This window comes from Theobroma cacao, chromosome 2 (assembly GCF_000208745.1).
Source record: "Theobroma cacao cultivar B97-61/B2 chromosome 2, Criollo_cocoa_genome_V2, whole genome shotgun sequence".
Taxonomy (NCBI): Eukaryota; Viridiplantae; Streptophyta; class Magnoliopsida; order Malvales; family Malvaceae; genus Theobroma; species Theobroma cacao.
In genome coordinates, this window is record NC_030851.1 from 5,820,030 (window position 1) to 5,843,218 (window position 23,189).

General features: G+C 36.7%; 4 protein-coding genes across 4 annotated transcripts; 2 read left to right on the forward strand and 2 right to left on the reverse strand.

The window, feature by feature from the left end:
• LOC18608080 (transcription factor bHLH84) lies at positions 3,320-5,010 on the forward strand. Its single transcript, XM_007042570.2, has 5 exons — positions 3,320-3,928; positions 4,064-4,300; positions 4,397-4,462; positions 4,559-4,624; positions 4,782-5,010. The coding sequence occupies exons 1-5, from the start codon at positions 3,320-3,322 to the stop codon at positions 4,878-4,880; spliced, it is 1,077 nt and encodes a 358-aa protein (XP_007042632.2). The 3' UTR covers positions 4,881-5,010.
• Positions 6,332-11,883, reverse strand: LOC18608081 (vacuolar-sorting receptor 3). The gene is made up of 12 exons (XM_007042571.2): positions 11,415-11,883; positions 9,614-10,306; positions 9,400-9,488; positions 9,210-9,279; positions 9,056-9,139; positions 8,707-8,783; positions 8,546-8,627; positions 8,095-8,177; positions 7,927-7,993; positions 7,511-7,639; positions 7,303-7,412; positions 6,332-6,927 (listed from the first exon to the last, which is right to left on the reverse strand). Exons 1-12 carry the CDS (start codon positions 11,710-11,712, stop codon positions 6,829-6,831), a joined length of 1,881 nt encoding a protein of 626 aa, XP_007042633.1. The 5' UTR covers positions 11,713-11,883; the 3' UTR covers positions 6,332-6,828.
• Positions 14,689-17,775, reverse strand: LOC18608082. Its single transcript, XM_018114855.1, has 4 exons — positions 16,989-17,775; positions 16,321-16,572; positions 16,135-16,226; positions 14,689-15,698 (listed from the first exon to the last, which is right to left on the reverse strand). The coding sequence occupies exons 1-4, from the start codon at positions 17,751-17,753 to the stop codon at positions 14,876-14,878; spliced, it is 1,932 nt and encodes a 643-aa protein (XP_017970344.1). The 5' UTR covers positions 17,754-17,775; the 3' UTR covers positions 14,689-14,875.
• Positions 19,653-23,144, forward strand: LOC18608083 (probable beta-D-xylosidase 5). Its single transcript, XM_018116482.1, has 5 exons — positions 19,653-20,383; positions 20,686-20,855; positions 21,202-21,299; positions 21,415-22,179; positions 22,261-23,144. The coding sequence occupies exons 1-5, from the start codon at positions 19,700-19,702 to the stop codon at positions 22,917-22,919; spliced, it is 2,376 nt and encodes a 791-aa protein (XP_017971971.1). The 5' UTR covers positions 19,653-19,699; the 3' UTR covers positions 22,920-23,144.

The window sequence follows — 23,189 nt, forward strand, 5'->3', positions numbered from 1 at the left end:
GCTAAAACAAATGTACCAAAAAAAAAAATTAAATAGCCACATGGATCTCGCAGGCTGGCCATGAATCAAAGAAAGAAACATAAAAAAGGGATTACTCTCATGCAAGAAGAGCAATATCAGATTTGATGAGTTTCCAGAACAGTTGCAGTGCTGAGATTTTATTCCTCTTTCTTTTTATTATCAATTTTAAACATATACCAATCCAACCCTGCAACACATCGTGCGATGGCCGGCGCTCTTCTCAGCTTTAGAATATTTGATTATATCCAACTTATTCAATATTTCACTATTTAATTATCTCTTCTTTTTTTTTCAATAAACATAATTTTATTTAATAAAATTTTCAATATTTACGCGTAAAATGGAGAGCCAAAACCGGCGGAATCTTAGGTTGGACTTGGGAAATTTCAAATGTTCATTGCTTGATTCCAGTATAACCCAGGTGTCAAGTGAATGCAGAAGCTTTTTTCGGTTTTGGGCCTAAATTTCTTAATTACTTAATTCTTCATTTGTGATTTCCCTTTCATTTTCTTTATTCTTTCTGAGGATTTCATTATTCCACGTGGTTATGCTTATTCTTTATTCTTTTTTATTTTCCATGAACAATATATTCTTGCACAAAATGTAAACTAAACAAAGTTCAAAAACAATTAACAAAGAGGAAAAAAAAAAGAGAACCCTAATTCTATACTGTACAACTAAATTTTTTTAAAACGCGCATAAAAGTAAGAAATTGAGTTGACGAGAAATTAATTTCAATCGTGTCATCATAAAATAAAATAATGTTTATGTAAAACCAATAATTAGTTTAAGTTATGAGTTTTGAGTCTACTTATAAGCTAGGCTAGCTAGGGGGGTTTTTATTTTACCAACTAGCCATTATAATGTGATCACATTAATCACTTAACAAAAGAAAAAAATGCGACCACATTAATCACATTAGTTTTTATTTGGTATTGTCAGTATGTGAGATCTTGTTGCAATCATTCCTATACAACACGTTCGGACCAGTTTGGCTCTATGCTTTTTGATTCATTTTAATTTTATTTTAATCTCAGAGCAAAAGACGACAAAAAAGAAAAACTTTGATTTCTTAAATGGTTGACACCAAGGGCATTTCTGTCTTTTGCGTTAACTTAAACACACATGGAGAATTTTTGACTTTATTTTAATTGTTAGTGTAATAAAATATAAATGTAATTATGTAGATAATAGATTTGGATGTTGGTAGATAGATAGATTGATAGATAGATTTGAGAATATATTGATAGATATATATTTATTGATAAAGGTATTTTTGTTTTTTACCTAAATTTAAGAGTAGATTAGATTCTATTTTCTATTTAGATTTGATTTTTTGAAATGATTAAGGAAAAATGTTTTCTTTCAATAATTCTTTTTTTTTTAAATGATGTCAATATTGTTTTGTTAAGAAAAGTAAAAAACAAATTAAGATGAAAATACTTGATAAAAATGATCATTTTAATTATTCCTTGAGCTCGAAGCAAAGAGATATAAATAAATATATATTCTGTACGTTTATTCATATACAACGTCGTCTATTTAAAATTATCATGATTCAAAATTTGATATAAAATAAATTTTCATATTCATTGTAAAACTAAACAACATGTGTAAGCACTAAATAAAAGTTAATATTCTTTTCATTTTTTCTTTTATCGATGTGGAATTTTTTACTATTAATATTTATATCGTCTCGTAAGATATTAAGTATATTATCTTATCTTAAATCGATTTCATATTAAAGCATGCAAGTGCATAGGACAATATAAACCATGCTCCATGTAAAAACAAATTTTTGGAACTAAAAGCTGAAGTGCACAAATTTTTGGGATAATCTTTTTTTTTTTTGGTCATGGAGGATACATGATAGAGTCAGTTGCATATCATTCTCTCCCACTTCATATATTCCCTTTCAGAATATATTATCCTTTAATATATATCATAAATGAAATACAAACATAGGGTCTCACCCTTGCTTCCTTTTTGGGGAGAAACTCATACTAAAGCACTTTTGGTATTAAGTTATACTATAAGCTCTTTGGATGGAGTCAAGGAGACGTACAAAAGACCAATAAGTATTAAATAGGTAGGGGCCATAACATTTTGGAAATGTAGTTCTTCAGTATATCAGTCTGTTGTTCATATATGTATATATGTTTCCTTTCGATTTATCTGACATGCTGAAAACCCTTCAACTCTCTGATAAATGATCCATGCATCTTTTCTCTGTACAAGTCATTGACAGTCTCATTCTTATCTCCTTTTCGCTGGTCCTATATTCAGACAAAAGATAGTACACTACCTTTAGCATAGGAAATTGGCACAAGTCCTTGACAATATACCATGAAAAATTAGAAAACTCTAAACGTATATAACAATATATTCATAGAAATCCGGTTTATGAGATCTATGGATACACGTAACATGGTTGAACATATACCACGGAAATATAATTAGAAAAGCTGTGGCTTAGCACTAACCAGCATTAATTCACAACATATTCATATGGAAATCTGGTTTCTGATCTTCAGATACATGTAACAGGGTAGAAAATTTTTGGGTGTACTGATAACTAAAAAGATAGAGATTCCTAAAGTTCAAACAACACTTGTGAGGATTCAAGACCCATGAAGGAGACAAAGTATCCGAATGGCAGATATACTGTCTGGTTCCAGGTAGTTTTGAGAATGTCATCATACTCATCTCCACGATCTGGCCGCCCTTTCCTCAATGTCATTTTCATTCTCCACTTTAACATATATACTATTTTATGTTTATCACATTAAGACTCCCCACGTCTCTCCATTGCCAGGTGTGATTCTCCTTCCTTTCCTTCTTCCCCAAATCTCTTCTTTTCATTCCTGCCTAAATAATTGACCAGTTTTTCTGGTCCCCACCTAATCTTAGTTCATCTCTAATTCAGATCGTTTTCTCGACTCCTAAATCATTCTCTCTCTTGCGGTACAGTTAGTTACGTCCTGGGCGTTTGAGGGCAGCTGAAATGTTGCATTATTTTAGTGTTTCTGAGTTGTACTTGGGCCCATTACGGACTTGTGCATATCAGTGACAGGGAATTGGGACTTCCCCCAGCTCTAATAATTGGTAATTATGAAATGAGATGTTGTTACACGAGTGAAGTCAATGCTTTCCCATAACATTCTTCACAGCTGTTGGGTATATATATGTCTCTTTATCCTGTTTCTCTTCAAGCATCAAAAAAAGAGCTTCTCTTAGTAGCATACCACTTAGAACCCAAAACCCTTCTTTCTCCGAAAGGCTTCCAAGGGAAAAAAGAATGGATTCTATGGGAGCTGCCATTTTAGAAGGAGAGTGGAGCTCTCTTAGTGGAACGTACACCACTGAGGAAGCCGATTTCATGGCTCAATTGCTCAGTAACTGTCCCCTTCCTGATGAGCTAGATGGGAGTTCAAACTTGGGAATTCCATCTACTTATTGGCCTGGCCATCATTCTACAATAAGCATGAAGGCGGCTTCGTACTGTTCTTCAGATATTGCTGACACTAGTTCATACAGTTTTTCACAAGGGAGTAGTTATAGTGCTGGTAGTAGTATTGTTTTTCCATCTTCAAGTCAAGAGAGCTACTACCTGAGTGATTCTCATCCGATTTTTGTAGCCAATAATAGCCCCATGTCAATGGATTTTTGTATGGAAGATGCAACAAACACAAGTTCCTATCTTGTCGAAGGTGATGATTGCTTGAACCAAGAAATGGGCAACGGAAATGTAGAACAGGCTGGTAAAAGCCACCAAGAACCTGCTCTTCCCAATAAGAATTTGGAGCCCAAAAGGGAATCTGAGATCCCACAGCCAGAACCAGTCACAGAGATCAAAAGTAACAACATATCAGAGAATTCTAAGAAAAGGTCTCGAAGTTCAGGAGATGTGAGTAAAAAGACATGCATTTTTCTTTCTTAGCAAATTGTTACTTTCTTGATGATGTGAAGTCCTCCCTTTCCTAGATGAGAGTACTAAGAATTAGTTTATGCACCACCTTCTCATCATAATTTAATGTTGCAGGTCCAAAAGAACCGTCAAAATGCAAGGTCAAAGAAGAACCAGGGTAGTGCCTCAACCACCAACAACGATAAAGATGGGAATGCTGGTCTCAACGGCCAAAGCTCGGCCAGTTGCTCATCAGACGATGACTCAAATGCTTCTCAGGAGTTGAATGGAGGACAAGCAGCACTAAATTTGAATGGCAAAACAAGAGCCAGTAGGGGAGCAGCCACGGATCCCCAAAGCCTTTATGCAAGGGTAACTATCCATTATAGCTATCACAAAGACAAATGTGAGGCATTGCTGCCGATAAACGTAAAACTGATTAATCAATCTTTCTTCTTTATCTTGCAGAAAAGAAGGGAAAGAATAAATGAGAGGCTGAGAATTTTACAGAACCTCGTCCCCAATGGAACAAAGGTAGGGACTATACTCTTGATGCTGAGTAAACTTTTAACCATAATTCTATGCAAATTGTGAGTTCAAATCCCAAAAATTAATTCTTTGATATTGCAGGTTGATATTAGCACAATGCTTGAAGAAGCTGTCCAATATGTAAAGTTTTTGCAGCTCCAAATAAAGGTAAGAACCAAGAACAAACAAAGGATCCTTGTAACTTATAAGCTTTTACTGCCCCACTTCACAGATGAAAATTGATACTCTCTTCTGATCTGAATATAAAAAAAGTAGATATTTTACCAATATCTAATATTTTGCTTTCCTGTTTGGAATCTTGCAGCTGTTAAGTTCTGATGATTTATGGATGTATGCACCCATTGCTTACAATGGAATGGACATTGGACTTGATCTCAAGGTTGCCACCCCAAAACGATCATAGAAGATAGTGGCCTGAGGGTGGTACCGCCCATTCTGTCGAAAACATTGGCCATCAGCATATTCTCTAAATTGAAATAAGTCTTTGCCATCCGCATATTTCCTGTAGTACATAAACTTCTTCAAATCTTAATTGCAATCAATAATTACCGCAATTCATTCATCAACTTTGTCCTTTTCTTTCTTGTAATCACATAAAGTATAATAGTTAATGAAGTTGATCTTCTTCATTTTGAAGATTATTCTTTGCTATAATTACAAGCTTTGAACTTTACAGTGAAATTTGGTCTTTATTTAGATGGTTTTTATGAAATAATTATTTAATTCTGTTATATGTAAATTCGTTATAATTTTTTATTAATTTTATGTACTGAAACAAATATTTTAAATTCTCAATGCATACTCCAATGGAAACAAAACCAATTAATGGAAATGCTCTTTGTACAATTAAGAAGTAAATGATAGGACTTCTTTCAAACCTGTCCCTATATGTGTGTGACTTGTAGCCTAGGAGGTGTTGCATGTGTTCTTGTACTGCCTCCATAAAACTGCTAAATTTACTCTAAAAGATGTCATTTACTCGAAACTGGATTACGCTAAACAATGATCTTGAATCAAAAATCATGTTTAAGGGCTTAAGGAATTCCTTTCAACTTCAAGATATATAGCAATATTATATGTCTTTATGCTGGCAATGGTGGGGTTTAGTCGGTAACTTATCAAAAACAAAGTTGAGACCAGCAAAATAGCAGCTCGGCAATTTAAGTGAAGGCAGTTTTACTGTTTTAGTGAAGATCGGGAACACGCTGGGATCCCTACGCACAAACGCATAGGCTAGATTTAGATGGTTACGATGACATATTGACGTACATACTAGAGATAGTATTACGATGACATATTGACATACATACTAGAGATAGTATTACGTGTGAGACCTTGAAGCTTCCGAAGTTGGAACATTAAAAAACAAATTCATCCGACTAAGGAGCATGTTCTCTGTCAGTCACAGCAAATACTTCCGCTTCTGACACCTGACTTGGGAAATGGAAGCCACCAGGGTCTGCCTTGACATAACAGGTTTGCTAACTTTAGAAGAAAAAGAAGCAACAGTATGTGTGCATTAGTGCGAGTGGGAATGGCAGCGTCAATCACGCCCAGCTGCAGTAGAATCTTGATATTCAATAGTCAATAACCTTGAGATCCTGATAACTCGGTAAATGCCCTAAACTCTCGAATATTTAAATCCATATTCTACCATTTGCAATGGTTAGTAAGCGGGAAGCCTGTCACATGATTGATTGTTTTTGGCTCTTCTTTTTACTTTTGTCACAATGAAACCGCGTAAAAGCTGAGTTCTCTCCCTCTTCTACAACACAACTTAAAGATGAATAATGAGCTTCATTTTTTTCTTATTTATTCAAGTTTAGAATTTTACTAGCATCAATCACAGCTTGAGATCCACAAGTCTAACACCAAGTTACACTCTACAAGAAAATGAATATGGTTTACACTCTACAGCTTGAGATCCACAGTAACAATACGCACAGTTTAGAGCCCTCAAAAAGTTCAAAAACAAAATACGGTAAGAAGAAAGAGTTCAGCTCACCTAAAAGGCATTAAACGAATTACAGAATTGCCATATAAATTATGGGGCAAAGATTATCGGGATACATAGAAGCTGGAAACGAAATTCTTAGATGCTACGGCCAGATCCCATATGAATATGATCTGCCCCTGATCATGGCTGAAGTCGATCCCCTACTCTCAACTTTTGCAGCATGTTACTGTTATAATGAACAAATACCCACTTCTAATCTGCATTTCTTTATTGTTTGATATATTTTACATACCAATAACATCCATGCTTGAAATTCAATCGAATAAGGGTATAACAAGAACCACATCAACCCTGCATGATCAGAACTCCTTGAAAATATTGGAGTTTTCCTTCTTCACGCTCGATCTTCACTTACATGATTTGGAACTTCAGCTTGACTATCCAGCGGCATGTACTGTGCCATTATAGCTCTGATTTCTGAATCCATGTATGACTGCAAGAGTAACAAAACAAGTAAACACTAGGGAAGAGCAAAAAACCAATATATGCTCAACACACAAACATATAGTAATGAAAATCAGAATGGCTAGTTCTGATATGAAAGGTAGTCTAGTGGGTGTTGTCAATCAAAACCCTCAAATCCAAGCCTCCCCATGAAAAATATTCAATCAAGTACAGTGACTCTTTTCTCCATCCAATATGCTGTCCATTATAACTGATCAAACTTCATTCCAAATTTGAAGACATGTTTTGATGACAAAAATTCAGCTACTTCATGCTAATACCAGCACCTTTAACTACATGATAGTGATAATGAATAACCTTATCTTTTATAAGTCTACAAGTTTAAATATCGATATGCTCTTACCCTTAATCTATATTTGTAAACGAGATAAGCCCCACCAGCAGCCATTGCCAAGCCGATCACAATGACCCAAACAGCAGCCCATGCTGATCTTACTTCAGTGCCACTCTTACCTGTGATAGAGTAAGGAGTGGATATCAACACACTAACCATTAATCATATATTCCAAAGAAAATAGGTTCAAGTTGAAAATATTAGGCCATCAACTCACTTATGCAGGTATCATGGTCCCTGATATATAAAAGATCTCCACTGCAAGTGCACTCATAGCTTCCCCAGGTATTTTTGCAGCTACATTCAGGGCACTGGCAGGCTTTCTTCTCGTTGCATTCATCAACATCTGTATGATGGACAAGGCATAAATATTAAATGACTTAATCATTTGACAAACTCAAAGCTTCTATTTGCAATGCATTCAATCAGTCCAAACTGTACATTTATTAGTTATTCTACATCAAGTTCATGCAAGCTTCTTCATTCAAAGAATGGAGGAGGTGCTATCATAATGTCCCACAGCAGTTAGGTTCTCCAAATGGAACAGGACTGTTTGTTGAAATAAATTCAACTCAAAATAGTTTGAGTTCCTAATTACAGCTTGAAACATATATTTATTTAATCATGACTCACCTTCACAACTTTTGACACCATCACCCTTAAACCCTGGAGGACATTGGCATTTACTATCTCCAATACCCTGTTCACAGCCTTGATCAGAACATGAACTTATTTTTACAGCCAAAGGAGCGAAAAAGGGAAAACTGGGAGGGGCTTAGAGAAATAAATGTCACTACTAACCAAACAAGCAGAGTATGCGTGTCCATCTCGTGATCCATGCCAACAACCTCCATTATTAATCTTGCACCTTCCAGGCCCACTAGCTGAACAGCCAAAAGAAAATTGTATGTGAGTGAATATTATGCAGATATAAATGATTAAAGAAAGAAACAGGAGAGAAGTCCCTTTTCAAGGAAGAAAGTTGTATTGCCTCTATCTAATATATGCGAACACAATAATAATCAATGAAGGGGTTCAAACTCAGACATAAGCAACAGACAACAACAAACCAAGCTTTTCTCACAATGTGAAATTGACCACATGAATCCTATCATGCCATCGTGCTCAGATAGGACCATATCACGAGGCATGACATAAGAATATATTAAGACCATAACTTCACATTTTAAACATTAACTTTAAAATAAAAGCTAAATCACTGCAAATATAATGATCGATAATAAAATCTCACCTTCACAGTGGCTGTAACCATCTCCTCTGAATTGCACACCATCAACCAAGGGACATTCACAGACCCTCCCTCGAAATGTATCCTGAGCAAACCATTATATGGAGAGTTAGTCGTATCATAATCAAGTAGAGAAACTCTATCAAAAAAGTTTTAATTCAGACCTTGCAGGCTGTGAGATTGGCTATTTTATCTTGCCAACAACCACCATTGTTTTCCAAGCATTCATTCGTCTCCACATCTGCCACAGAAGTAACCACTGTCACTATCTCATTTTTCAGATAAGAACTAAACAGTTAGTTGAACCACTACACTGTGCCAGTTGCGCAAAAGCAGGATTTCAGGAACTGTGAAATTCTAAGAGCCTAACCCTCAGTAATTTTGGCAGAAGTGGACATCCCACAACAAAAATCCACTCAATTTTTCTCAGCCGCTTAATACTACATTGCTTTACATGATGGTCCCTAAGCGGCAATAGACCATTCTCTTGCAAGAAAGTATAAAAAAACTTACCACCACTCAAGCAAACGGCCGGTTCAGTAGTCTCCTCGAAACCAGAACAGATGGCCTTCAGAACAGCACCTTTGGCCAGCTTTCCTGCATGCAGATATGTCAGAAAGGAAAGCATTCAAAATGTTATCTGTAAAATAGAGGTGTGAATACAAACCTCGATATTGTCGATTGTTGACAACAAGTGTAGGCAATATGGTAACATCACCCCTAGATCCTTTCCCCACCTAAGAAAAATGGTACTATTAAATAGCTTTACACGATTACAAGCTCCAGTATGGTTAAAGATGAAAATGAATACATTAAAATAGAGTATGTATATATATATAAGAGCACGAGAGAATTACTTGGGCATCTTGTTCTTCTTTCAGAACAGGATTATCTGCATCAGCATAAGGGTCTCCCATACACTTTTCAATATTCTTGCCATCGAGACCTGAATATATACCATAAGAACATCATGAATCATTCATAACTAGTTGCCAATAATATTTGACTCATGAAGGTGCTATTAGCAGCAATTATAGGTGAAAAAGAGGATTCTTTTAATTAAATATTTACCAAGAGATTTGATAACATCATCGGCACATTCCTTGTTATATTTTTTCTCCTTCATGGGGCATCTTATTTGAAAATCTGTGACATAGTCCCACCACAACCAAGGCTTATTGGTCTCATTTGCCACTCTGAAAACACATAGCTGTCTTAGGTTTTCAAGAACTACATCTTTCCCGTCATAACCTGAGCTAAAATCTTGTTCAGGATCAGGTGCACAATATCTTCCATGGTTGATGCATTGGGATTTGCACTGTCTGCTAAGGGTGAAAGCCTGAGGGCAGTACCAAGTTATATAATGGGGTGTAAATTGAGTATAGCCACCTTTTTCAAGTATCTGTGCAGCACCCTTGAAATCCTTCACAAATTCCATCAGCATATCACACTTAACTCCACATTCATCATTGCTGTTGGTCCATAACTCATACTCCACACGATCATCAGGGTGTGGAACAGCCTCTCGCCAATCGAGATTAACATTGACCATTTCCCCACCACTGATTGCTTTCTTAAGAGTTTCACCAAAAGTTTTTTCAATAAGGGCAGATGGGATCGTTATATTTTCAAGGTATTTGGCAGATGAAGTATCCTCTTCAGGCGTGTCCATGGTTATTAATGCTTCTTCAATATCATCTGCAACAAGAACTGCAGAAGCACCAGCCTTCTGTGCATTCCAAACCTTTAAAGCAAAGAAGCAATCTGGAAAAATAATAGGAAGAATAAGGCACAAAATGCTCTCTCGGCCTAAAAATTATAGAGAACTAAGCAGAATTTATTGTAAGATTATAACTCGAGTGGTCAACTTTGAGGACAATAAACAAATTTGATAACCTTAATCTCTTTAGCTTAACACAATAGCAGCCACTGATGCCTATAGATAGGCAAAGGTAAACTTAAACATGCTCTTGAACATACTAGATTATCACTTAAGATTTTTCTAATCTCTTTAACAGTATAATCAGATTGTACTAACTTAAATTTCTAATCCGATAGTAACTATAAGCCATTACTATGGCGGTCAGCAGTAACTTCTAGCCTCTTGGAACTCATTCTTATTTTCATACATCTGCTAGAGAATGCATTAGTTCCAGATACTCCTCCATCAATTCAAAAAGTTTATTCCAAAAGGGATAACATCAGCATTTTGTGCCAAATCAGACAAAGAGTAACTTCAGAATTAATTATAAGAAAACAATCAAACTCAAAACATACACTCTCAAGCCCTTTCGTAGAAACCCCTAAAGGTGATGCCTTTGAAATTAGGGGAAAAACCCAGCTAAAAAATTGCACCTCAAAATTTCTTTAGTAGGATAAAAAGAGAAAGGACATACGTCCAAAGGAATTAAGCAGGCTAAACAAGTAAATTATCCCAAAAAAGAAAGGGTAAATCTTTAGTCAGCCTAATCAAACGATACAACGTACAAAGCTCAAGCTTATAGTGACAATTAAATCAATGGAACTGCGAAATGGATACTTCCCCAAATGACTGAAAGAGCTAAAAATAATCACATAAATCCAAATGGATGAAAACTAAACCAATTAAACCTCAAATCTCAAACTAACAATTAAATTAGCCGCCGCCCAAAAATAAAAAACAGAATAAAACCCTCTTAAACCAACCAAAGCCAACAAAGTAAACCTTAAATCCAACATTAAAGTAATCCCAATTTGAAAGTAACAATCAAATTATCCAAAAACACAAAAAAGGTTCCTCATCAGTCAACCCAACAACAGACAAATTATAGCTTAAATGAACTCAATCTCAGATTTTTTTTTTTATAAAAAGGCAAAAAAAGGAAAAGAGTACCTCCACGATCGAGCAAAACAAAAGTAGGAAGAGCACCAGGCTTGGATTGAAAGGAAATCCCAAACTCATCAAAACCCTTGCAACCCTTTCGGTTCTCCTTAGGGTAAATCACAGCACCAGCCATGCTTCCCCCATATTGAGGTATTCCAAAGTTCCCAATCGCACTATCATGAGTCCCCTTAATCTTCTCCGGCGACGTCACCATCAAGCTGTTCTTTTCCACCACAAATCTCGCATAACAGTTCCCTATCACAGACAACAACACAAACCCTACAAGCAAAAACCTTCGTAGCTCCATCTTTTATTTTTTGACACGTGGGGTTTTGAGGGATTTGGGTAGATCAACTTAAGGAAGATAGTGAAGAAGAAGAAGAAGATCGTGTAAGAAAAACATGAAAGAAATGAGTAGTTCTGTTTCTCTGTCTGAGGGTTTTTTTTTTTTTGGGGAGGGGGGGGGGGGGGGTGAAGAACCAAAAAAAAAAGAATAAAGAAGTGGAAAATGCCTGGGTGTTTCGGGACTGGTTTCTTTGTTTGGGTGTTTTTGGCAATGGAAAATGAGAATGGCGTGTGAAGATTTGGTTTCGTACGAGCGAAATTCGTTAGTAAAGTTTTTACTATTATTATGATACTTATGACCAAAGAGCTTGGGGGAAAAACCACTATCGATAAACGCTTGAAATGACTGTGCTACATAAAAAAGTATTTAGCATCGACGTCTTAAATTCCATCGGATAAATATGCGATGTTAGCTTTCTCGGTCTTCTCACTAATGATCCTTTTTTATGTCCGTCATTCTTTTCCTTTCAAAGAAGGAAAAAGAAAGGGAAAAGAGGAAAATATTTTTCTCGCTCATTTTTTTTAAATTACCTTGCAGACTGTTATTTGCTACTGTCTTGCTATTTAAATAGAAGTGTCTTATTCTTTTCTAGCTCACCAAAATAAAACTTCACATAATATTTTTAAAAATAATATAATAAAAAATAATTTAAAATTTTAAATTTTTTATTACATTTAATAAATTTTTATATTTTAATTTAAATTAAATAAATTTATTATTATAAATAATTAGTTCATTATTATTAATTATAATGTCATTTATCACATATTACATGTTGAGTGATATGATAACATAAACATATGATATTTTCATCCTTCAATCTCAATGTCACATAACATAAAAAAAATTACATGTGATATTTATATTAATAATAATTAATCAATCATTAATTATAAATATAATAAAAAATAATTTTTTAAAAGTAATTTAAAAACTTTTTATAATATTATATCATAAAACTTTAACTAATTGTCGGTGTACATATAAAATTTTGTCATTGCTTTGTTGTTTCATTCATTTTAAAATCTACTTGCTTAGATTGAAACAAATAAAACAATAAACAATGTATCTGTATCAGTTGAAAGTTCAATTAGATCCAGTGAATTTACAACAAGCTTAGTTGTTGAATGCAAACAAGAAATGGCAATTTAGTAATCTTGCATCAACTTTTCTTGATAAAGTTGCGCCAGCCGCCTCTCTTTAAAAAAATAAGCTAATAGTTCAATATCACAAAGGAACATGTGATGAGGTTTTATAAATAATATTCTACTTTTTTATTTTAAGACGTCTTAAATTAGGAAGTAATTTTTACGAAATAACTCTATCCTTGAAGGTATCCATTATTTTAATAACGGACTAAATTAAATATCATTTCTTTTTTTAATGAGATTATAAATCTCATAAGTACGTTGTAGTATTTTTTGCCTTTGGTTTAAATAATTAGAAATTAGTAAAATATAATGGAATTAGAAATTAAGATTTTGTTTGAATAATAAAATGAAAATATATCGACATTATGTACCAAAACAAACACAAAATTTACTATGGTTTATTTCTAATATATCATGTTCCTTTCAGCAAGCTAATAATTCTTCCTTGTTTTGTATTTGGATTCCACTTTTAGCACCACATAGACTGTGGTTAAAATTTAAAAAGAGTAATTAAAAGATGGTGCTATCCGAATCACAATGCATTTGACAAAGAATATACAAATTCTCACTTATCAGAAGCCTAAAAGGTTTGTAAAAAAAAAGGGTAAAAAATAGTAAAAAGAGGCATGATTATTCTTCACACAAGCAAGAAAATGAAAATTCCCTATCCTTTGAAATCTAAAACTACAAAGTTAGGATATAGTGTTGCTAAATTATGATTAATTTGGCATCAACAGCGAAGAAACAAAAACTGATGAATACCAAGATTCTAAATTGAAGGCAGGTCTCCATCCATCCATACAGTGTGGGACAGTTTTGGAATTAGGAGTCAGCAAAGGTAACGTTGTCACTCTGCCTCCCATTACCTCAGCGGATGGTCCTCTGTTCTTGGCCTTATATTATCTCACAACAACAACATTAAAATTGCATGGGAACTCGGACTCCCAACAACCACACTAAAATGTTATTGTTTTTGTTGAATGGAACTAAACGATTTCGTGTTTTTTTGTTTGGTTGAGTGGTTTTCACGTAAATTGGGTCTACAGACGACAATTTTTCATTATTTTCTTCCAGTCCACCTGTGATTCATATAGAGGAAAAGAAATTGGGGTTGGGGATTTTCAAAACTTGTTTTTTTGGGTACTTTGACCATGCTGGTCAGTTCACTTTGACCAACCTGACTAATTGTAAGTTGACCATTGACTTTGCATTGACTTTAAAGAGCAATCACCGGAGGACCCAGCGTGCCCCTTGGGATGGTTCCCATTATGATTTTATTTGATTTTTGACATGAAAGACATCATCTTGTAATGCTTGACCTTTGACGCTCGACTGGGATTCTTCCTTGTTCCTTTGAAGAAGTCTTTGCTCTTGAAGCTTTGTGCCTCGGCTTGACACGAAGGTTAGGCAAGCAAAACGCTTCATATCGAGGAGAAAGATAAAAACAGGTTGAAATGAAAAGAGAAAAGCAAGACGAAAAGAGATCGAGCGAAGTACAGGGGCCATGCAACAATGCTACCACATTCGCAATTCCATTTGCGGGGACGCATCTTTAATTACATATTGTTATCCAAGTAATGACAACGTAGCTGCAGTCTTTCATCTTTAGGCACTCGAGGCAAAGGGCCAGAGGGTAGTGGGGAATCTAACTGCAGTAAGATTTAATTGTCGATTAGTTAAAGATAATTAACCAATGAGCAGTTAATGGCGTCGACTTCAGGAGCTAACCTAACCATATATATAAGCCTAACCGACAACAGGAAATGGAAAGGACTCAAGGCCTCAATTGCTGTTTAGAAAACTAACATGTGGTCGCAGAATCACCAACATGTACTCTTTGTCTCTGTCTGGCTAGTGCCTAGCAGCAAACAACAGAAGAAAAATGAAACTAAATGCTTCTTGGCTTTCAAATGACACCTTTTTGGTGTTAATACCATGTGAGGTTCTCGAGGTTTAAACAGAGTTCTGTTAGTTTATTCCTCTTGCGTTGATGCCAAACTGATTGAGCAACCCGCAGAGTTCCAACCTTCAGCAGTTGCACTCATATTCTCCAAAACCATCGCAGTTCTTTCAACATGCTTCAAAAGGACCCCGTATATTTTGTTCCTCAGCCTTCCATATGCTTCTAATTTAGAACTCTCCAGCGTAAAGTTGTCACTGCCTCCCTCCTTCTCCATCATATCTAACCAGTCGTTCAATCTCTTGATCTGACACATAGATTCAGCTACCTGTCTATCACGAACCCTCAAAAGGCATTTATTTTTAAATCTATCTAAATATTTCTCTACATAAGCTAAAAACCATGTTTTACATTCATCCTGCAAAGCTTGTGCCAAATTTCGAGCTGTACCCAAGGTACTTCCCCTCACCCAATCTGGGAGAGCTTCCTTCTCAGCTGCCAATCCAGAATAAAATTCACAAATGTTCCTTCGCTTCCTAATTGTAGAAGTGCCTTTCAGCTTGGCAACCTGACTTGGTTTGTTTGAGCTTTTTGCTGCAATTTTTGCCTCTGCGGAAACATTTTTGGTTCTAGAAGCAGAAAGTGGGACAAGATCAGATGCCACAGCGGCTTTAACCCATGTGGTTGCATTTCTCTTTCTATCCACTGCCAGTTTTACTGCTTCCCTCATGGCACCAGGACTACTCAGATCACTATCATCCGTTCTTAGAGGACTAATATTTCTTAACGAATGAACAATTGCTCTACACTGAGCCATGTAATCTTGCAGCTTGAAAAACTTGTTAATGCAAGGCTGCTGATCATCCTCTTTTGCCAACTGAAGCTCTGAAAATGAACTGAAGGAAAATGAAAGGAATTAGTAAATTTTTCTGGTCATAGAAGATAACAGGAATGGCAGACAAAGTGATGAAGTTACAGAAGAAAACAGACGAACAACAGATATAATTCCTCGCAGGGGTTAACCAAGAATTTTAGCCTGTTTATCTAAAAACTTGAACGACATAAACAAAAAAAAAAATCAAACAGAGAAAAGTAGATTGTGGGCTTTCAGTGATTTTCATTTATAAGACCCCAAACTCAAAATGAACTCGACATTAACAATGAGTCAATGCTTACAAAAAAAGCGTATCATTAATTTACTTCATTCCATTGTTTCATAATGGCGATCCTATTTCAAAAAGCAAAGCAATGACAGGAAATACAATCTATATGCATGTTTTAAAATGCCAGATTCAAATACAATTGACTTTTTATAAGTGTACATTTCCTCACCTTAAGCACCTGAGCAATCTCTCAGTAGCAGCAGCCTCTTGCAAAGCCTCAACGGCTGCAAGCAGAGCGACATCCCTTTGCCTTAGTACTTCCTGCAGAGGATTTTAAGGGCTTTCAAAAATCTTTGGATTTTAAGGGGACAGGGAATGTCGCATAAGGAAAACAAAAACAAGCAAAATGCAATACCTTTCCCTGTTCGACCAAGGAAGAGGCAAGGGAATCCCACAACATGTCAGTTTCTTCCCATTTTTTATTATTGGATGACGCGCGTGTCCCTGCTTCAGTTAATGGCTCCTTACTAGTTCTTGCTAATGAAGAGTTTCTATTCCCTTTTGGACTTTGAACTGGTTTTGGAGATGGACTACTGTCTTTTATACTTGTTCTGGTGTTTGAATTAATATCGTTGCTGTTATATCTAGCAGGACAAACTGGTGAAACCTGTAAAGTCAGAAAAAAAAGGATGATGGCAAATAACAGAAGATTTGCTTTTTCATTTAGAATTTATTCTTTCTAATTTTACGTGTTTGTGAATGATTTATGCCTGATAGGACTTAATCCAAAATCAGATATTTCACCAACTCACCAACTTTGCCTAAATCAACCTGTTCCTATTTTTAACTATGGCAGAAACAACATTGCAGATGATATTTTGCTGAAGAAAATGGGAAACAAATCGCTGGCGGCTCTTATATTTAAACATTTGCACTAATTCCAGAATTTATACAGAACTCTAAATTTAGGGTGAAAATTTTATTATACTAAATAACTAGTATAAAATCAATGACTCAATGACCTTACAGTCCATAGAATAATTTACCCTAACTTGTTGAAGAGGACTAAAACCGAGCACTTACATAACAATTAGGACTATGGCGAAGAGGGATTATCTCATGCTTGACAACTGCGGCGTCTGGAATCTCCCTACTTCTTGTTTTCGCTATCCCACACCAGCTTCTTCTCCTGGAATGTGATTCCAAGGAGCAACTTGACGTCAAACAATCTGAACCGCTTTCTTTATCAACTATACTTGATTGGTCTCTTGAATAACCCCTACCAAAGCCTTCTTTCTCAACATCAGGAGCCCTAATCCCACAGTTCTGGCCTCCAAGACTCGCTCTCCGGTCCCCAGAGGGTACCCTATGAGGACTTATAGACCGAGCCCTTTCTCTTGACATTTTCTTCACAGAATTTCTGTCTTGCATCAGCAATTTCGACGCTCCACCAAACTTTTCCATGATGTCAATGCCGACAAGATCTTTGGGATCCCCATCGCAAGGCTGTCTCCCTGGAATTGGCCTTACCCCTTTAAGCACTGGCACTGGATAGGCTACCTCCAATTTCTCCACGTATATGAACTGCCCAAGTTGCAACTTGTTACATAGAACCATCTCATCTTCTTCTTGGGACAAAGAAACATACATAGCATGCGTTGCATCCGAAACTTTCATGAAAAAACCTTGTTTAGGCCAAAGATCACCTTCTGCCAACACAGGAATTATGCTTCTAATCTGTAACAACGCAGGCTTCTTACAAACATCACAATCATCAGTAACTGTTCTCTCTTCAATACCCATGTCTTCAAGAAGTTTCAAAATGACCCCAGAATGCAGAGTTTCCATATTTCTTGAACCCAAAAGAAAACAAAAAGTATCTTCTAATCTAAGACTTTATATATAGCAAGAACTTGAAATTATAGCATATTATTGTATCATGGGATGTCTAGGTCGAGAAAATGAAAACAAGAAGTTTCTAAGGCTGCGAAACAACGAGGAGTACAAACGAAAAGAAATCTGGTGGTCATAATTTCGGTTCGTCTAAAAATTGAGAATTCCTGCGCTTTGTTCTCTTGGATGCTTCGATTGACAGTTGCTAGTGGGGTTTTTTAAGGATTTGATGAATGGCATTTACGAAGCCCCCATGAAGAGGTAGTTATAACTGTCAGTACAAAGCAATGATCAGATAGGGTCCACACTGCGTCAAGTTTGAAAGGTCAAATGAGTGGATTTTATCTGAATGTATGCAAAATGGGATTGGCTGGCTCCTGGCACTTGTCCCGCAAAAATGGATATTTACGTTAGGGAACCTGACAATTGAGATCAGATGGACAGTATGGGGAAGGCGGGCCTGTCCCCGTTTCGGACTAAGAACAGCCCCAACCCAAAGGAATTGCGCTGCGCTCTGACATTCCCGTGGGTTCTCTGCAATTTTTATTTTTTCATCCAACTATCAAAAACGAGCCCTGAGCATTGGAAGTGTAAGAATTTTACATTCTTTTTAGGCCCAATGCCTATGTTTCGTTACAAAAAAGTCACCCCTGCTCCTCCCTTTGATCTTTGTGATCAAAGTAAACTTAGTCTTGTCTTTTTCCTTTTTTGATGGAATAAACTTCAATGAAATGTTTCACTGCATTTTAAGTAGCAATAGAATTACCTTGGGTTAGATGACTTGAGTCGAAAAGGAAAGCATCCTCTGATTCTTGTCAGAGCAGACTCACAGTTTGTTATGGATGTATGCAAAGTATATAGGTATTAGCCTCCAAAATAGAAAAAAAAAAAAGAAAAAGGAAAACGAAAGAAAGGAAGATGTTGCTTTATCATGTTGCTTAGACACTTGAACCTACTCATTTTAGTGAAAAAATAATGTAAAATAAAGGGCTGAAGCTCAATTACACTATCTCTATATCAGATTCCACCTTGATGCTTTGATTCTTGTCGTACATATGGGTGCCTTGGTGGGCTCTGCATGGCTTGCCCTATTTTCTTTGCATTCTCTTCAAAGGCACCCTTCAATGATGCGCACACATCTATATTTATCTTTGCTCGAAGTGTCGCTTGCTTGACATATAATCCTCCTGCCTTAGACCCAAGATTAATCGGCATATCAAATTAGCAAGTGGTAACTATGACATGACTACAATCATTGTACAAGGTTATGAAAAAGATATTTACACTTTTTTTCACGCAAAGTATTCTCATGAAAGTGAATTAAGCCACGAATTACGATTCTTGGTTTAACGAGCCCAAGACAGACCAATACCAGAATGTGATGCAGATTTGCAGCGCTGTAAAAGTAAGACAACTGATTACTTTCAAAAATTCCAAGATGCTTACGTGGCCTGGCCTCCCATGATTAATTGGCCTTCTCTTGCTTAAGATGAAAGTGTTCCTCAAAGAACTTAACAAAGAGCAAAGATGCATTTGATCAATTCATTCATTTTAGTTTATGCAGATTTGTATTAGTATCATTTTGCCTCACCTAATTTGGGACTGTAATAGGAATATTACCATGTATATTTGGTGGTCCATGAGTATAATGCCATTGAGAGTTAAAGAAGCTTTTGCTTTGTCTAAGCATCAAAGTGTCATTCGTTTATTAGTAAATTATATTTCCTACACGGGAAGACCAATTCTATTTCTCACATTGCAAGCAACCCTTCGTTCCTAGTATATATGAAAGACAAGAAAAAGACGAGACCAACCCTTTTATATACCTCACCTACTTCTATAAAAGAATTGCAAGTGCTTGCAATATTCCACCATGTAAAGGAAACTTAAACCAGCAAGCCATGAAAACGCAAGTTTCCTTAGCTCTCTGTTTCTCACTTTTCCTAGTAGTCCCATGTAACACTCAACAATTTGCATGTGACAAGAATGATCCCAATACGAGCCAGTTCCCCTTCTGTGACTACGCCTTATCTTATGAGGATCGAGCCAAGGACCTTGTTTCACGCTTGACTCTCCAAGAAAAGGTGCAACAACTAGTAAACACGGCCTCTGGCATTTCCAGGCTTGGTGTGCCTGCCTATGAGTGGTGGTCTGAGGCACTTCACGGTGTCTCAGACCTGGGTCCAGGCACACGTTTTAATGCCACAGTGCCTGGTGCAACTAGTTTCCCCGCTGTAATTTTGTCTGCTGCAAGTTTCAACGCGACATTATGGTTTAAGATGGGGCAGGTAGTGTCAACAGAAGCTCGAGCCATGTACAATGTAGGGTTAGCGGGCTTGACATATTGGAGCCCTAATGTTAACGTGTTTCGTGACCCGAGATGGGGACGTGGCCAAGAAACACCAGGGGAGGACCCTCTGGTGGTCTCAAGATATGCTGTGAATTATGTTCGGGGATTGCAAGAAGTGGGTGGGGAGTCAAACTCTACTCATGACAAGCTTAAGGTTTCAAGTTGTTGCAAGCACTACACTGCTTACGATCTGGATAATTGGAAAGGCGTCGATCGATTCCATTTTGATGCAAAGGTATGCGTATCATTAGAGTTACTTAATAACCAGTGTTTGATGCTTGGTAGAGTTGATGGAGTGCTTAATTATGACTTAAATGACTTACTGAACCATAAACATTGTGAATACACACTGAGATTTTAGCAAAGCTCTGTAAAAGTTGGAATCAGGAAAATCTTATGGTATTCAGGGATCAGTGAATGGAGTTGGTAAATTTTGAGTACTTTTAACTTTGCAAAGCAAAAATAAATATAAAAGGTGTATTGCAACATTATAGGTCATTATGTGTCATACTAATATTAAAACTTGGATTGCATCAGGTTACGAAACAGGACTTGGAAGATACGTATCAGCCACCATTTAAGAGCTGTGTTGAGGAGGGACATGTGAGCAGTGTAATGTGCTCATACAACAGGGTGAATGGGATTCCTACCTGTGCTGATCCAGACCTGCTAAAAGGAATAGTTAGAGGCCAATGGGGTCTTGATGGGTATGTTTCTATTTTCCTTACTAGATATTATCCTTTTATGAAGTAGTGATATATCTCCATTTCACTAGAAAGAAAAACAATTTTATCTCATTAAAAAATTGAAGACTCAGGAGTCCAGGCCACAATTATTAATTCCTATAACTGATCACAAAATTAGCATAAATGAACTCCGTGCCTTAACATTTGAGCAGATGAAATGCTGATTTTTTTACAGAAATTAACTCTTGATCGTTATCCTCTAACACCAAAATACCAAGTCATTAATTGTTGCTGCAATTATTGGTTGATAATTTCTTAAGTGATAATGTTCTTTGTGCTTCAATGACATTTTAGATGCTTTTGGCAGATATATTGTTTCAGACTGTGACTCTGTTGCGGTTTTTTATAATAGCATCCATTACACTGCTACCCCTGAAGATGCCGTAGCAGTTGCTCTAAAAGCAGGTCTTGTTGCCACTGATAAGCTAGCAGCCGCTGGATATTTTCACTAAAATACTCAAATCAATGTGTTTAGTTTCACTTTTACTTATACTTCTGCATTGTCGTTTAATTTCTGCAGGTTTAAACATGAACTGTGGGGATTATCTGGGAAAGTACACCGTAAATGCAGTCAACTTAAAAAAAGTGGAAGAATCTATTGTTGACCAGGCTTTAATATATAACTATATAGTCCTTATGAGGCTTGGTTTCTTTGACGGAAACCCCAAACTGCTTCTATTCGGTGATCTGGGGCCATCTGATGTATGCGCTGATGATCATCAGCTGCTAGCCCATGATGCTGCCAAGCAGGGAATAGTTTTACTAGACAACAATGGAGCTCTTCCTTTGTCCCAAAATATCACCAAGAATTTAGCTGTTATAGGACCAAATGCTAATGCCACAACAGTAATGATAAGTAACTATGCTGGTGTACCTTGCCACTACACTAGCCCTTTACAAGGACTGCAAAAGTACGTCTCAGTGGTTACATATGAAGCAGGGTGTAGCGATGTAAAATGCAGTAATGAGACACTTATTGAGGCTGCAGTTCAGGCTGCAGCCAAGGCTGATGCTTTGGTGGTAGTTGTGGGGCTAGATCAATCTATTGAGGCAGAAGGGCTGGATAGAGTGAACTTGACATTGCCAGGATATCAAGAAAAGTTGGTGACTGATGTTGCTAATGCAGCAAATGGAACAGTGATTCTTGTGATTATGGCTGCTGGTCCTATTGATATTTCTTTTGCAAAGAATGTGAGCCAAATTGGAGGCATTTTGTGGGTCGGATATCCTGGGCAAGCTGGGGGAGAAGCCATTGCTCAAGTCATATTTGGAGATTATAATCCAGGTTGTCTTTCCTTCTTTTTATTTGTTTTGATTGCAGGTGCCTCTAAACATCAGTATGCTCATAAATGGTTTCTTGTTTCAGCTGGAAGGTCCCCTTTTACATGGTATCCACAAGAGTATGCAGATCAGGTGCCTATGACAGACATGAATATGAGAGCCAACACCAGCGAAAATTTTCCTGGAAGAACCTACCGCTTCTACACTGGCAAATGTATTTATGAATTTGGACATGGACTAAGCTATACGTCATTCTCCAAGTTCATATTATCTGCTCCTTCCACAATACTCATCCAATCAATACCAAATAATATTCTCTCCTCTAAATCCATCCGCGAACCATATGCTTACTCAAATGGTGAAGCAATTGATGTTTCAAACATAAACTGCAACGATCTGCAATTTAATCTTGTCATTGGGGTGAAGAACAATGGACCAATGAATGGAGCCCATGTGGTGCTCTTGTTCTGGAAGCCACCAAGCTCAAGAGTGGTGACCGGTGCACCAAACGTGCAGTTAGTTGGGTTTGAGAGGCTGGAAGTGAAGAGAGGAAAGACACAGAATGTGACAATGAGCTTGGGTGTCTGCAAGGAGTTTACGCTTGTGGATGCTGAAGGGAACAGGAAGTTAATTACAGGGCAGCATACCCTTTTTGTGGGTTCTACTAGTGAGTACCAAGTAAGGCACCATTTCGTTGTCAGGCAGGCTGTGAATGCAAGTGTAGAAGGTTCTGTGTCTATGTAGGCAATAACATTAGTTGGAGTGCTGCTACCAACTACAATCGTACAGTAGTAGAATAACTTATGGTGTGCTAGGACTTAGAAATTAGCTAAGCAGCATGTAAGCTATCATCTACACATATTTAGCTCTCTCCTGAGTCCATGTTTAAGAGGTCCTTTTTAGGGCCAGAAGCCCAGAACGAAAATGTAAAAGTTTATTGAGCAGCGAGTGAGGTATCATTTACATATATTTAACTTTCTTCTGAGTCCATGTTTAATAGGTCATTATTAGGGC

Excerpts from the sequence above, each read along its gene's own strand:
- LOC18608082 (XM_018114855.1), bottom strand. The coding sequence starts at position 17,753 with ATGGAAACTCTGCATTCTGGGGTCATTTTGAAACTTCTTGAAGACATG. Across the intron at positions 16,573-16,988 it reads GCCATAGTCCTAATTGTTAT|GTTTCACCAGTTTGTCCTGC; the intron begins GTAAGTGCTCGG and ends CTGACTTTACAG. Across the intron at positions 15,699-16,134 it reads AGATTGCTCAGGTGCTTAAG|TTCATTTTCAGAGCTTCAGT; the intron begins GTGAGGAAATGT and ends ATTTTCCTTCAG.
- LOC18608080 (XM_007042570.2), top strand. The coding sequence starts at position 3,320 with ATGGATTCTATGGGAGCTGCCATTTTAGAAGGAGAGTGGAGCTCTCTT. Across the intron at positions 3,929-4,063 it reads GGTCTCGAAGTTCAGGAGAT|GTCCAAAAGAACCGTCAAAA; the intron begins GTGAGTAAAAAG and ends TTAATGTTGCAG. Across the intron at positions 4,463-4,558 it reads TCGTCCCCAATGGAACAAAG|GTTGATATTAGCACAATGCT; the intron begins GTAGGGACTATA and ends TTGATATTGCAG.
- LOC18608081 (XM_007042571.2), bottom strand. The coding sequence starts at position 11,712 with ATGGAGCTACGAAGGTTTTTGCTTGTAGGGTTTGTGTTGTTGTCTGTG. Across the intron at positions 8,784-9,055 it reads GGCCGTTTGCTTGAGTGGTG|ATGTGGAGACGAATGAATGC; the intron begins GTAAGTTTTTTT and ends CTTCTGTGGCAG. Across the intron at positions 7,413-7,510 it reads GGACCATGATACCTGCATAA|GTAAGAGTGGCACTGAAGTA; the intron begins GTGAGTTGATGG and ends ACTCTATCACAG.
- LOC18608083 (XM_018116482.1), top strand. The coding sequence starts at position 19,700 with ATGAAAACGCAAGTTTCCTTAGCTCTCTGTTTCTCACTTTTCCTAGTA. Across the intron at positions 20,856-21,201 it reads GGCCAATGGGGTCTTGATGG|ATATATTGTTTCAGACTGTG; the intron begins GTATGTTTCTAT and ends TGCTTTTGGCAG. Across the intron at positions 22,180-22,260 it reads ATTTGGAGATTATAATCCAG|CTGGAAGGTCCCCTTTTACA; the intron begins GTTGTCTTTCCT and ends TTCTTGTTTCAG.